Source organism: Microcaecilia unicolor, chromosome 4, assembly GCF_901765095.1.
Source record: "Microcaecilia unicolor chromosome 4, aMicUni1.1, whole genome shotgun sequence".
Taxonomy (NCBI): Eukaryota; Metazoa; Chordata; class Amphibia; order Gymnophiona; family Siphonopidae; genus Microcaecilia; species Microcaecilia unicolor.
This window is the reverse complement of record NC_044034.1, coordinates 60,954,169-60,969,801: the sequence shown is the minus strand read 5'-3', so window position 1 is coordinate 60,969,801 and position 15,633 is coordinate 60,954,169. Positions and strand designations below refer to the sequence as shown.

The following is a 15,633-nucleotide window of genomic DNA, read 5'->3' as shown; positions in this document are numbered from 1 at the left end:
TATGCAGAGTAAGGTGAAAATGGAGGGGAAGAGAGATGGATGCTGGGGTTAAAGTTGAAGAAAGATAGGATAGTGGATGCTAGGGAAGTGGAGAAAGAACTATGGGAGAAGAGATAGGGACAGTGGCTGCTGGGGAAAGGGGAAAAAGAAGGATAGAAACAGTGTTTGAAGGATAAAGGAAGGTGACATAGGAGAGAGGGTGGAGATAGGGGAGGTAAAAGGGGGAATGGGAACCTGAATAAGGGATTAAGACATAAGAAAGGGACTGGTGGTGGTGAGGAGGTGAATAAATGAAGAGATGAGAGAGAGAAACTGATGAGGCCTGGGAAGTGATGAATACAGAGGCTGGAAATGGGGGACTGGAAAGTGAGTGAAATTCAAGGAATAGAAGGCTGGGAAAGGAATATGAGAAGGGAAAAAAAGAACAAATGAGGCAAGTGGATCAAGGAGTGTAGGAAGTGGAAACCTGATAAGTAGGTGAAAGAGGAGACTGAGGATTGTGAGGAGAAAGAGGGATGAAATCTAGTTACTAGTACATAAAAAGGCAGATGAGAGAAATGGAGACAACAATGAATCAGTGTCAGTGTCAGGCATTAGGAGGAAGACAGGACAGTGAAGAAACAGAAAATGGAAATGAGATCTTGGAAAGGGATTTGGAGAAAAGCATCAAAAGGAAGTAGTAAAGAGGGACCAGGACCAACCCCAACTGGAAAACTAAAATGGTCACAAAAGAAGGATACAAATTTATTTTTGATATTTAGAGAAAGATAACATCAGCCTTGAAAATGTGCATTTCTTGTGTTTTGTTCAGTATTAAAGAAAATGCATCTCTGATTCTCTAGGATTTCACTGCTCACGAGTCTGATTTCTTTTGTTTTCATTTTCATTTTTTTTGTCTTCTAGTTTGTAATCTCTTTTTTTTTTTTTTTTTTGCTACGTGATGTCCTGTGTTTTCCTTGTGTAACATCGATGAGGGATTCAGTTGATATGTAGGTTCTGTATATGAATCTGTAGCGGTCCATCTTTTCCAGCTGGAAAAGAGTTCTTCACCCCTATGCTTAATAAAAGACCCACACCCCTGATCCCTGGAGGTGTGCTGGTGCCCTAACTTTTTGTAGGTAGGGTTGGTGCAGTTTGAGTTCTTAACTTGGTGCTGGCATGGTATGGTAAACTTCTGAAGGTCTATTTGCAAGGTTTTGTCTTATAACACACAGTGTTTGGTAGCAGAGGGAACTTGTATTGCTATCACTGATTTGACACCAGAGATTGTATGTTCAGTTGTAAAGCGAACCATTGTACTTCTGCTCTGTACCTCTTGTCGAGAGAGCTTTGTTGGTTGATCTGGGAAAACCCATATAAATGAATAATAATACCCATATGAATGAATAATTACATACAATTGACTTCTCTATGAGTACTTGTACTCTTCATCCCAGGCCTCGGAGGTGTGTACCTAGGTCCTGGCGGCCACCAGCACCACCTGGCTTAACCCTGATGGAATGAACTGAACATTTTTATTTTATGTGTGGCTGGACTCCATTATTAGGTGGTTTTTTTATGTGTATATAATATATAAATATAGGTAGTTTATTGTAATAAACTTAATTGCGTGGCTCCTGTCAGTTTGCTGTTCTCTATCACTCCCAACCACTTTACTCCCTGGTTGTAGCTCTGAGAAGGGAGGGGGTGGGCTGGGGGGCCACCGTCTCATCCCTCGCCTCAGGCTTGAGGCCGCCCCAGGGGCTCAGTGTTCAAAATGAAGGGTGCCATCACAATATTTTATATATATTTTTTAAGAGGGTGGCAATTTCAGAAGTGGGAGAAGAATTGATTACCGCACAGAGGAAAAGAATTTGTTTAGTATGAAAATATCTCCTTGTGTTTTAATTAAAGAAAATGTAATAAAGCTCTTACTGGGCGATGTTTGACACTGGAGTGGCTGCATCAAATCTACCCTGACACATTCATTGGGTTACTACTGGGGCAGGGTGGGGAAGTGGGCACTTTTATACATATTTGGTGGACCTGGGGCAGGTCATTGGGGTTTTGAAGGGTCAAGAGGAGTTGCAGGTGGATTTAAATATTAACAGCTGCCTATTGGATTGGATAACGGGGAAAACAACAGATGCAGGAATGCTCATATAGAAGATGGCAATTGTAGCAACCTGAAGTGAAACTGCAGCACATTTAGAAGGAGAGGGAGAGTCAGACAGTGCATTATTGGAGTAACAGATTACCAGAGGGGAGGTCTTATGATAAGGGGAGTGAAGAATGGAGTAGATTACAGCATATGTTGTGAGGAGGGAGGAGAACTTCAGCTCTTAGGGAGGAGAGTTATTAATCTATGGGGATAAAGGGTGGATGTGGGGAGGGGGTGGAGGAGACTGGGGCGGGAGGAAGAGTTACCAACTGCCTGAAGAACCAAGTGGTGGAAGAGTAGGGAACGAGAGGAAGGAAGGAAGTGTGGGGGAGGGAGGGAGTAAGGGTGGGAGAAGGAGTGTATATGATCATGAAGTTTGGTTGGGAGATGCAAGAGATCATTATATTGTATAGCTGTGTCTGTTCAGAGTTGTTTTCCAGAGTTATAACTTATGACTTTTTCTTATGAGGTATAGTAAATATTGAAACAAAAAAAAATTACCCTTATGGTGCTAATTTTATCTATAAAGGATTTTTCACAGGTAAGCATTGTTTTTGGTGTATGAAAGGCCACCTATGAAATTTTTCCCTTGGGTATACATGTGCAACTATGTGCTATGACAAGACGGCATGTATTTCTATGCAACCCATGTATAGATGTGTTTAGAGGCTTAGCGCAGAGCGTGATAAATGTATGTGGTCTGTACATACAAAATGCCCATGGGTGTGCTAGCACCAGAGGGAGAATTTTATTTATTTATTTATTTATTTGCTGCATTTGTACCCATTTTCCCACCTATTTGCAGGCTCAGTGTGGCTTACATTATGTTGCAAAGGCATCGCCATTAACAGAGTAAGATTCTGCCTAATATTACAGATTAATATGTAGGAAATCAGATAAATAGGGTCAATAGAATGATATACATAACATGAAAGTGAGAGCAGGTTAAGCTATAATGATCAATAATGGTAATATGACTGCAATAATCAAATTAGAAGGGATCAGAATGACAATTGACCTCTGTATTTCTATCCAAGTAAATTCTTGCTAGTAGTAGAAAATAACCTACAATTACTATATCTATTTGCACATATGCACATCTTCGCTATTAGCATGAAGCCAGTTTGAAGTTTCTTTAATTTGGAATAGCGTCCATGTGAAGCTGATGTAATAATTCATATCTGTCAGGCTTATGCAATAGGCAAGTAGCCCAAGCTGTTGGCTGAAACTGGCAACCATCTCTGGCCTCGCACATTTGTAAAGAAGAGAAAGGTGGAGGAGTGGCAGATGGAAACCTCATGACTGTTTAATTTTTCTTCTTTGATTGACTTTAATGGTCTCTGCCACCCCCACTTTTTTCCTTTGTAGGTGGTAATACCCAAGAGACCAGGCATTCCTTAGCGGCCGTGGGGCTTGAAGAGTAACTCTTGGGGTACATCCTCAGTGCCACTGTAGCAAAAGCCACCCTCTCTCTCTAAGTATGAGTTCAGCACCTCCACAGTGTGTCCAAGACCAGTTGGCACTGGCAAACAGGGCTGGACTCCTCTGTGACCTTTTCAGGAAGCAGCAGCTTGTCTTCCATTATAGTTATTGGAGAGGAGTCAGCAGGAAATTATTTCATTCCATGAGGAATGCTATGCAAAACCTTTTATAGCCAAAAGCAAAACGTAGACAAATACACTGACCTGTGCCTCAGCACCAGATGTAAGTGCTTGGGGGGGAATTAACTATTTTATTGAAAGCATTTTCTCAGCTCTCATGGAAGAAGAGGCTGTACGCATATCGAGCTAACACTGCTTTCACAGAACAGTTTTTGACTTTAAGGCTTGCACTGACTGTCAGGGATTTGATATACCACCTTTCTGGGTACAACCAAAGTGGTTTACATTTATTATATGCAAGTACTTTTTCTGTCTCTAGTGGGCTCACATTCTAAGTTTTGTACTTTGTGTAATAGAGAGTTAAGGGCTTCTTTTACAAAGCCACGCTAGGGATTCCTGCGTGGCAAATGAGAGGAAGCCCATAGGAATTGAATGGGCTTCCTCTCATTTTAAAGCAATTAAAATAAATCTTTGGACAGTTTCCAGTGACTCAAGCATTTCCAGGAGTAGCTCAGATTGACATCAGTTCCTCACTTATTGGGTGTTGTAGTCTTTAAAATTGTAGCTTGGCTGCTTCTTGTATTATACCTGTTTGCTTTTTTTCTTCTTGATTTTACTATTTTTAAAAACATTGTGTCATGTTTTGGGGAATAAAATCACTAAGACCCCATTGCTAAAATATTAGTTCTTTAGTCTAGTCTTTACTCATTCATGCCACATTTCTTACCTTACTTTTTCCAATAGTATGGAAATGTGATATATTTACTGAGAAGGTGTGATGAATGCTGATGGAATAGCCTCCCAGTGGAAGCAAAAAAATAACAGAATTTAAGAGAATATTGGCTAAGTATCAGGACTGAGGCGAGGGTATCATGCACCCTAGGCCACTGGTTCTCAAATCTGTCCTGGGGGACCACCAGCCAGTTGGGTTTTCAGGATATCACTTAATGAATATACATGAGAGAAATTTGCATATAAGAGCAATGACAGGAATGCAAATCTGTCTCATGCATATTCATTTAGGGTATCCTGAAAACCCAACTGGCTGGTGTTCCCCCCCCCCCCAGGATAGGTTTGAGAACTACTGCCCTAACAACAACAACAACCATTTCTAAAGCGCTACTAGGGTTACGCAGCGCTGACTAGGGTTACCCTAGACACACCTTCAGTCTGTTGCCATTCACCCATCCCAATTAACTTTGAGATCTGTAGGTCCATTCCCCGCAGAGATTTTGATAATTAACCTCAACAAACCCCTCACAGAACAATCCTGTAAAAAATTGTAATTGGACATCTTCTCCTTAATTCTATAAAAGTCACCAAAAATTGCGTGCTCAATTTAATTGGATAATGAGCTAATTAGCGCCAATAATTGGCTTTTTAGCAAGCAATTATTGTCACTTGTTAGATTTAATTGGCATTTAGGCACGTGGAAATCCTAAAATTAACACACGTGGAGGGGCATAATCGAAAGGGATGTCCTCGCAAAATGTCCCCATCCAGGGGCGGGGAAACCCGTATTTTCGAAACAAGATGGGCGTTCATCTTTCGTTTTGATAATACGGTCAGGGACACCCAAATCTTGAAATTTGGTTGTCTTTAGTGATGGTTGTCCCTAGAATTGGTCGTTTCTGATTTTTGGCGATAATGGAAACCAAGGACGTCCATCTCAGAAATGACCAAATGCAAGCCATTTGGTCGTGGGAGAAGCCAGCATTTGTAGTGCACTGGTCCCCCTGACATGCAGGACACCAATCAGGCAACCTAGGGGGCACTGCAGTGGACTTCATAAATTGTTCCCAGGTACATAGCTCCCTTACCTTGTGTGCTGAGCCCTCCAAACCCCCCCAACACCCACTACCCCCAACTGTACATCACTACAATAGCCCTTACGGGTGAAGGGGGGCACCTAGATGTGGGTACAGTGGGTTTGTGGTGGGTTTTGGAGGGCTCGCTGTTTCCTCCACAAACATAACAGGTGGGAGGGGGGCTGGGTCCGCCTACCTGAAGTGCACTGCAGTACCCACTAAAACTGCTTCAGGTATCTGCATACTGCTGTGATGGACCTGAGTATGACATCTGAGACTGGCATAGAGACTGGCAATCAATATTTTTAAAGATGTTTTTGAGGGTGGGAGGAGGTTAGTGACCACTGGGGGAGTAAGGGGAGGTCATCCCCGATTCTCTCCAGTGGTCATCTGGTCATTTCGGGCACCTTTTTGTGCCTTGGTCGTAAGAAAAACACGACCAGGTAAAGTCGTCCAAGTGTTCGTCAGGGACGTCCTTGTTTCTGTCGATTATGGGTCGAGGACGTCCTAGTGTTAGGCATGCCCAAGTCCCGCCTTCGCTACGCCTACGATATGCCCCCTTGAACTTTGGCCATCCCTGCGACGGAAAGCAGTTGGGGACGTCCAAAATCAGCTTTCGATTATACCGATTTGGACGACCCTGGGAGGACGTCCATCTTCCGATATATGTTGAAAGATGGGCATCCTTCTCTTTCAAAAATGAGCCCAATAGTGGCCCTTTTACTAAAGGGCACACGTGCACAAAGCCAGAACTACCACCAGGATACAGCAGGAGTCCAGTGGTAGTTCCCATCACCAGCACTCGCCATTTCTGGTGCTACAAAAATATTTTCTAGGCACGTATATTTGCATGTTTCAGTTGGTACAAATGGCTGCGTCTAAAGTTAGGTGCAATTCCTGGGTGTAAGTGCTGTTCTATAAATCACGCCTAACTTATAGAATAGTGCTTTTTTTGGTGACGATTTTTTGGGCTCCATATATAGAATCTAGCCCCTTCTAAATATTAAACTACCTCTGCATACATATATCAATACAAGGGCAAATTCCAAAAGCCGTTTACCTAGGTTACCATTTACCTTTTCTGTGGGTAAAAATGTGGACTATGATTCTTTGAGTGTCTGTCTCTCAGGGCTTACTATTTTACTTTGCTGCCCCCTAGAAACTGCCGCTCTAGGCAAACCACCCAGTCTGCCTAATGCTTAAGCTAGTCCTGGTACGCACAGAGGGGCATAATCGAACGGGGCGCCCAAGTTTTCCTGAGGGTGTCCCCGTAGGACGGCCCCGTGAAGGGGTGGGGATACCGCTATTATCGAAACAAGATGGGTGTCCATCTGTCCTTTCGATAATACGGTCGGGGACGCCCAAATCTCAACATTTAGGTCAACCTTAGAGATGGTCAACCTAAATGTTGAGATGGTCGACGTTAGAGATGGTTGTCCCTGGTTTTCGGCGATAATGGAAACCGAGGACGCCCATCTCAAAAACGACCAAATCCAAGCCATTTGGTTATGGGAGGAGCCAGCATTCGTAGTGCACTGGTCCTCCTCACATGCCAGGACACCAACTGGGCAACCTAGGGGGCACTGCAGTGGACTTCACAAATTGCTCCCAGGTGCATACCTCCCGTACCTTCGGTGCTGAGCCTCCCAACCTGCCCCTCAAAACCCACTCCCCACAACTGTACACCACTACCATAGCCCTAAGGAGTGAAGGGGACACCTACATGTGGGTACAGTGGGTTTGTGGTGGGTTTTCAAGGGCTCACATTTACCACCACAAGTGTAAGAGGCAGGGGCGTAGCTACGGGTGGGCCTGGGTGGGCCCAGGCCCACCCAATTTCAGCTCAGGCCCGCCCACCCAGCTGATCTCTCCAGACTCACAGGTTCGAACTGGCGAGTGGCAGCACTAAAAGGATAAAGCAGCCAAGCTCTTCGATGCCGTCCTTCGCTTCCAGGCTACCTAGTAACATCGCGTCACGCGATTCGCGTAAGGCTGCATTCTTCTTCCGCCGCTTCTGACGCAACTTCCGGGCAGGACGAGTTCACATCACGACGCGTTGAGGAAGGCCGTGGTGGGGTTGAATCCCCGAAGGAAACGGTTTAGTTAGTGCTGGGACGGGGACGGGGATGGCGATGTAATCAAATTAGAGGGACCGCTGGGAGGGAGAGGGACACACGCTGCATTGGGGGGGGGGAGAGACTGGCTAGACTGGAGGAGAGAAGGAGAAGTAAGAGGGAGAGACTGAGAGTGACTGTACTGGAGGAAAGGAAGAGAGAGGGATGTGGGGGTCGGGGAGAGAGAGAGAGACAGTCTGAGATTGACTGGCGGAGAAGAAGAGGGGGGAAACACTGGAGGGGAGAGCTGGAGGGGAGGGAGAGAAAGTGGAAAAGTGCAGGGGAGAGCCAGGGACATGGAAGAGAGCAGGGGAGAGCCAGGGTCATGGAAAAGAGCAGGGAAGAGCTAGAGAGAGATGGGGAGAGAAAGAGGGGCGATGGAAAAGAGCAGGGGAGAGCCAGGGACATGGAAAAGAGCAGGGGAGAGCCAGAGAGAAGATGCTGGATGGAAGAGGGGTACAGAGAGAGAGATGAGTGAAAAGATGGGGAGAGAAAGAGGGGACATGGGCAGGAGAGAGAGAGAAACTGCTGGGGAGAAACTGGGGGAGACCCTAGCTGTCAGACGGAGAAATGCAGAATGAAAGGAGGGAGAAAGAGGGAAAATGCTGGAAGGAAGGGGCAGAAAGAGGGAAGACACTGGACGGAAGGGTAGGGAGGGAAAGAGGAAAGACACTGGAAGGATGGGGAGAGAGGACATGCTGAATGGAAAAGGGTTGAGAGAGAGAGAACTGTTTAGAAGGAAGGGGAGTTAGAGGGAGACAATGGACGGAAGGATTGGGAGAGGGTAATGGGTAGAAGGATGGCGAGAGAAAGAAGGATGACACTGGATGGAAGGGTAGAAGAGAAAGAGGGAAGGTGCTGGACATGGATGGAGGGGAGGGAAGAGAGAGGAAGGAGGTGATATGAGGGAAAAGAAAGAAAGGAGAAAAATTGCACATGGATGGAGAAAGTAGGCAGAAGCTGGATCCACTGGACAGTCAAGTCTGCGGAGGACCCAGCTTTTACTTACGGATGTAGAGCAAGAAATGAAGAAAGGAGGAAAGTAAAGAAATAAATGGAAAGGAAGCCCTGGAAACGGAGTTAAGAGGACAGATAGCAGCAGAATCAGATACTGGGCCAGCATGATCAGAAAAACAAAGTCACCAGACAACAAAGGTAGAAAAAATCATTTTATTTTCATTATAGTGTTTGGAATATGTCCACTTTGAGAATCAGGTGCTCGACATTAAAAGTTTATATTTATTTATTTATTTATTTACTTATTTACGGCATATTATCCCACATTAAACATGAATTAGATTGGAACCTGGGATCATTTAATTTTTTTTCCTGGAGAGAGTAATGCATTGCCTCCCCCCTCCCAGGCTCTCTCCCCGGCTATAGCCAGCTCTGCAATTTTGAGGGGGGGGGGGCGCAGAGGTGGACCGGGGAGAGAGCCTGTTGTTAAACATTTACCAGCAAACCACTGTCTAGTGCCCACCCATCCAACCTGTTGGCCCACCCAAAAATTGACTTCTGGCTACGCCACTGGTAAGAGGTAGGGGGGATGGGCCTGGGTCCGCCTGCCTGAAGTGCACTGCACCCACTAACACTGCTCCAGGGACCTGCATACTGCTGTCATGGAGCTGGGTATGACATTTGAGGCTGGCATAGAGGCTGACAAAAACAATTTTTAAACATTTGTTTTGAGGGTGGGGTTGGTGACCACTGGGGGAGTAAGGGGAGGTCATCCCCAATTCCCTCCGGTGGTCATCTGGTCAGTTCGGGCACCTTTTTGAGGCTTGGTCGTGAAAAAAAATGGACCAAGTAAAGTCGACCAAATGCTCATCAGGGACGCCCTTCTTTTTTCCATTATCGGACGAGGACGCCCATCTCTTAACCACGCCCCAGTCCTGCCTTCACTATGCCTCCGACACGCCCCCATGAACTTTGGTTGTCCCCGCGACGGACTGCAGTTGAGGACGCCCAAAATCGGCTTTCGATTATGCCGATTTGTGCGACCCTTAGAGAAGGACGCCCATCTCCCGATTTGGTCGGAAGATGGGCGCCCTTGTCTTTCAAAAATGTCCACAATAGTGTCCTTAACTGAGAACACAAATATAAAACCAAAAGCTGAGTAGACATGATATTGCAACAAGAAAGGATTTGGGGAAAACTAGATAGGTCTAATATTTTTAAACCGCTATTATGTTTGTTTCTGGAAGAATAATTTCAGATGCAAAATATTACCCCAGGAACCATTTTCTGATCAAAACTGAACCCATGAATGGTTAAGCAGAGGTGAATTGAAACCTAAGGATGAGCAATTTGATAGTTGCAGCCTAGAACAGCGGATTACAGGTGAGGTGGTTTACAGCAAACAGAAAAATTGGTACATCTGTAGATTCTGTTAAGGAAGAGCTGGAAATTATTACATTTCTCATAGCTGACTGTGATGTTCTGATGGCAGAAAATTTCTGTACAGAAAGGCATAGTAAGGTGGCACATCTCATCCACTGGAAACTTTGAAAACATTACAACATTGCTGCACTGGAGAAGCACTGGGATCACAACCCGAGTAGAATTATAGAAAATGAAGAGATTATGATCACCTGGGACATCCCAATTTTGAACAATAAAAAGCTGGATGCCAGGAAACTGGACATAGTGGTAAAAGAGGAAAACACCAGAAAGGCATTGGTCCTAGAAGTGTCAGTTCCAAGCGATTACCCTGTGAATCGTATGGAGAGAGAGAAGATCTTCAAGTACTAAGAAATGCAGTCAGTGATCAAGAAAATATGACATAAAAATTCAGAAATATTCCCCATCGTTTTGGGTGCCACAAGCTTGGTTTAAAAAGAATTTCCAAGTAATATAAGTAACATCTTATGAGCTCCACAAAAAAACTCTCTAGCATGATGCAAATACTACAGTGAACTTTAGTAGTATTTGAGAGACTGAGGTGGCTTAGGAATGAGGTTCATTACTGCCATGGGATGTGCAAAATTAACCCATTTGAAGATATTATAAAGTTTAGTATGAGAAATGAGAATATGTATCACTTTGTAAATGGATTTCTCATTTTTTTTTTCTTGTGTTAACATTTCTGATTTAAGTGTTCCTGATTAAAAATAACAATCTTTGCACTTCAAATTCGCACCTAAGAACTTGATAAAACGTATTACAGATTTTGCACATAATATGACTTTTGCTCTGCTATATTTGGACTTTAAAGCAAAGACTTTGTTATACTCGTTAAAAAGACTTTTTACCCTAGATTCAGTATGGGAATGAATCTTCAGAGATTCAAAACTATTTTGTTTTAGAATTTATTTCTCCACCTCCCTTCTGTTGGTGCCCACAGGAAGCTCTCTTTAGATGGAGTTATCCACAGAGTGCTCATAGTTCCTGTGGGTTGACCACGAATGTGTACAGAAATGTATGGTATTTTCATCTCATGTTGTAACTGTTGTTCATGTTTTATTCCCATTTCACAGTCCAAAACATTAACCATAACCAACGCTGAGACAACATGCGATGTTATCAAGATGGCCTTGCAGCACTTTGGAATTAACGTAAGTCATTAGGGTTGTCAAGCATTGGGAGATTTTTCTTTGATAAAGAACTGTTTAATTCAGTTAGAATAAATATATCCGTATGAAAACATAAATATCAACTAGAGCCAGAGGCCTCGTGTTTCTTGGCCTCTGTTCTGACAAATTTGGTGATCTGGAAGAAATCATGAACAGAACTTAATCTTCACAGGACAGAGTCAAATGTTCTGTCACCCTCTCTGTGCTGGTTCAATAACTCTTTTGAGGAGTGAAACAAAATGCCACAGAGCAAACTTCTTAACTCTCAGCCATTTCCATGGTGCAGGACGTTTTTGCGGAATAGAGAGACCACTGGGTATATAAGGGAGCCACACACCAGAAGGCTTTGAAGCCACCAGTCAGAATGGTGCAGTCCAGCTGTACTGGTGCACGGAGGTGCTTTGTGTAGCGGTGATCAAAATTTGAATTGGAGGCCTCAAGTGTTTTTCCCAGCGATGCAAAATGAGTGATAACCAATAATATTTATAGTGCATCTAGATGTATGCACTGCTGTAAAGACAGTGGCAGTAAGTATTAAGGTACAACGTGTTCCTACCCCAAAGAGCTTACAGTCTAAGGGTCCTTTTACTAAGCTGCGTTAAAAAGTGGCCTTAGTGTGCCCTTACATGGGTTTTTCCAGTGTTCTAAGGCCATTTTTACTGCAGCCAGAAAATGGCCGATTTCCCCCATTTGTTTTCAATTAATAGCCATGCGCTAATTTTACCATTATTGCACGGCCATTAAACAGACTAGTGCATGAGCACTTACCACCTACAAAATAGGTGTCAGAAAGGGCTGATGCGCTAATCAGTTAGCGCACAGTAATGTAAATGCTCTAACTGACTGATTAGTGCAGAAATGCCCTCTCTCTGCCCCCAGACATGCCTCCTCCCCCCAAAAATTTGAAAATATTTTTTTTGTGTGTGTGTGGTTTGCATGCACAGATCCAAAACACCGCAGGATGCCTCAGAATGTCCCTTGGTAAGACATTTTAATCTGTGGTAAGCACATGCTAGTGCTTACTGCAGCTTAGTAAAAGGACCCCAAGGTGACTACTTGAGGCAATGGGAGATAAATTGACTTGCCCAGGGCCACAGATTATGTTAGTGGCGGAAACAGGATTTGAACCTGGTTTCCCTGGAAGGATCTTGGCCCTTTTACTAAGCCGCATAGTGCCTGCACGTGCCAATTTTGAACTACCGCCCGGCTACCGCATGGCCCGGGCAGTAATTTCATTTCCCCCCCCACCCCCCCACTACATTTTCTGGTACGCGGTGTTAACCGGGAGGTAATCGACATTGTACGTGCACTGATGATTACCGCTCGGTTAATGCGTGAGACTTTACTGCTAAGTCATTGGGTGGCGGTAAGGTCGCAGGCCCAAAATGGACGTGAGACAATTTTTATTTTGCCACACATCCATTTTTGGCCCCCCCAAAAAAGGCCTTTTTTGCAGGTGCGCTGAAAAATGGACCTCCGTAAGTCTACACCAGTGCAGGCCATTTTTCAGTGCACCTTAGTAAAAGGACCCCTTAGCTAATTGTCATCACCATTAGGCTGCTTCCTATCCCTAAGCTCTAAATTGACAGCCATATCTCTGTGAACCAGGTCCATATCTGTTTGCAGGGCCATACAATACAGAGGAAAATACCAGAACATAAATTGCATATGAATGATACAGTTTAATCAGACTGACTTACTATATGGTTTTGTACAGACTTTTGAGGGATGCACTCAAATTCATTAACAACACTGAAGAGGATTTTATTTTATTTATTTATTTATTACAATTGTATCCCACATTTTCCCGCATAGCAGTAGGCTCAATGTGGCTTACAGGTTCCGGAGAGGAGCGTACCAACTCCGGGAGTATATACAGAGTGGAAAATAGAGTAACAGTAGGTGCAAGGAAGCTGATAAGGTTCCAGAAAAGAGAATACAACTCTGGGATGAATATATAGTAGCATATAGAGAGAAGTAATCCCAGTGAGGCTGATAAGTCTCCAGGGATGGGACTACAGCTTCTAGTGAGCATTACAGAGTAGGATAAGGGTAGAAGTACACTTAATTATAACTGGAGTGGTAAAATTCGTACAGTTTGAAGTAATAGGATTGTGTGGAAGGGGTATTGTTAATTTCTTAATTCGATAGATGTGATGCATTGTTCATGAATTAGTTCGGGTCTGCTGGGTAGGCTTTTCGGAAGAGGTGAGCCTTGAGGTCTTTTCGGAATTTTAGATGGGTGTTCACAGTTCTAATGTTTCTAGGTAATGCATTCCAGAGCTGGGTGCAAATGTAGGAGGCACGCAAGTTACAAGAGAAAGAAAAATGCATTTTGTGTGCATTTTTAGTTCAGATTCTTCCAAAATGGAGGGTGTACGTCAGAGGTGATGATTTTTTTTTAAAACATTTGTTATCTTCTGTCTTGTTGCAAAGGGACTGTCCAGTGGCGTTCCTGGCCTGGATGGCACCCAGGGCAGAGTGCCGATGCGCCCCCCCCCCCCCCCCCCGCTAGATGACACCTCCCTCCCCTCCGGCGAAATGACACCCCCCCCCCCCCCCCCGGGTGCACGCCGTTGGGGGGGGGGGGGGTGCCGCGGCACGCGCCTGCTCCTCCGAGTTCGCTAAACTTTGTTCGTTCGCTGCAGCTCCCTCTGCCCTGGAACAGGAAGTAACCTGTTCCGGGGCAGAGGGAGCTGCAGCGAACGAACGGTTTAGCATGATTTTGAAAGGAGACCTGTCCTGTTTCATTGCTGTAACTAAAGGCCGGGAGAATTTTCTTGTTTGGTACTATCAGGATGGCATTGGGGAAATGCAATTAGAAGACATGATTTAAGCCCTTTTTTTTTTAATTTAGCTTTTTGATAGTACTGATTTTTTTTGCCGTTCGCCTTCACCCTTGGTTAATATTTCAGCACTTAGAATTACAGGGAAGTGATATGAACCTTGTTTTGCTAATCCTCTGCTGGGTTTGCTTTTTTTTTTTTTTTAAGGGCTCTGAAAAAGATTTCCAGTTATGGGTCACCTCAGGCAAAGATGATGCTCCCTATCCCCTCATTGGTAAGTCTGTGAAAGTCCAGGGCAGGTTAATTCTGTAAAGTTACATTTTTCACGTCCTCTGAGCAGAACGGTTTTGAGTTAATTTGACAGACAGACAACAGGAAGCATAAATAAAAATTGTTTTCAGGTTTTCCTCTTTGTTTTCCAGGTTTACTTGTGCAAGCTTAGGTGTGTCACTATTCATAAGTGTTATTAATGAATGAACCTGTAGCTGTAGATTTCAGGTATACAGCAAAAGGACTAAAGGAATCTTGAAGTGAGAGGCATTGCAGCTGTGCTTACAGGGGGCGGATATTAGATGGGACTTATCACCTCTCGCTTAGACTATTGCAACTTGCTTCTCACAGGTGTCCCTCTCTCAGCCATCTCTCTCCTCTTCAATCTGTTCAAAATTCTGCTGCACAACTAATATTCTGCCAGGGTCGTTATGCTCATATTAGCCCTCTCCTCAAGTCACTTCACTGGCTTCCTATCCGTTTCCGCATACAGTTCAAACTCCTCTTATTGACCTACAAGTGCATTCACTCTGCAGCTCCTCAGTACCTCTCCACTCTCATCTCTCCCTACATTCCTCCCCGGGAACTCCGTTCACTGAGTAAATCTCTCTTATCTGCACCCTTCTCCTCCACTGCTAACTCCAGACTCTGTTCCTTTTATCTTGCTGCACCATATGCCTGGAATAGACTTCCTGAGCCGGTACATCAAGCTCCATCTCTGACCGTCTTCAAATCTAAGCTAAAAGCCCACCTTTTTGATGCTGCTTTTAACTCCTAACCCTTGTTCACTTGTTCAGAACCCTTATTTTATCATCATCACTTTAATATTCCCTTATCTCTTGTTTGTCCTGTTTGTCTGTCCTAATTAGATTGTAAGCTCTGTTGAGCAGGGACTGTCTCTTCATGTTCAAGTGTACAGCGCTGCGTACGTCTAGTAGCGCTATAGCAATGATAAGTAGTAATAGTAGTATCCAGGTAGGAACAGCTGCAACCCAGACAAGACCCACTCACCAGGTCATACCTGGATTTTCAGCAGCAGTTACCTAGATAGTGCTGCTGAGTATCTGGGCAGCCACTGGAAGGTTTAGGAGTCTGAGTGGGTATAACCAAAGTGGATTGCATTTATTATATGCAGGGACTTTTTCTGTCCCTAGTGGGCTCACATTCTAAATTTTGTACCTTGTGTAATAGAGAGTTAAGGGCTCTTATATAAAGCTGCACTAGCAATTCCTGCACGTCAAATGAGAGGAAGCGTAGGTTACTGACGTCAGACAGGGGCGGGCCCAGGAGGAGAAAGACGCTCTATCGAAGCTAGGCGAAGGCAGGCATCAGCTGATTCAGC

The 15,633-nt window shown here is 44.3% G+C and overlaps 1 protein-coding gene across 1 annotated transcript in view; it reads left to right on the top strand.

Moving 5' to 3' along the window:
- Positions 1 to 15,633, top strand: part of LOC115468509 (rho GTPase-activating protein 20-like) — a 285,485-nt gene that overhangs the window by 184,320 nt on the left and 85,532 nt on the right. The window contains exons 7-8 of the mRNA XM_030200279.1: positions 11,140 to 11,217; positions 14,229 to 14,295. Of these exons, the coding sequence (XP_030056139.1) occupies positions 11,140 to 11,217; positions 14,229 to 14,295 (145 nt within the window). The remainder of the gene's footprint in view (positions 1 to 11,139; positions 11,218 to 14,228; positions 14,296 to 15,633) is intronic.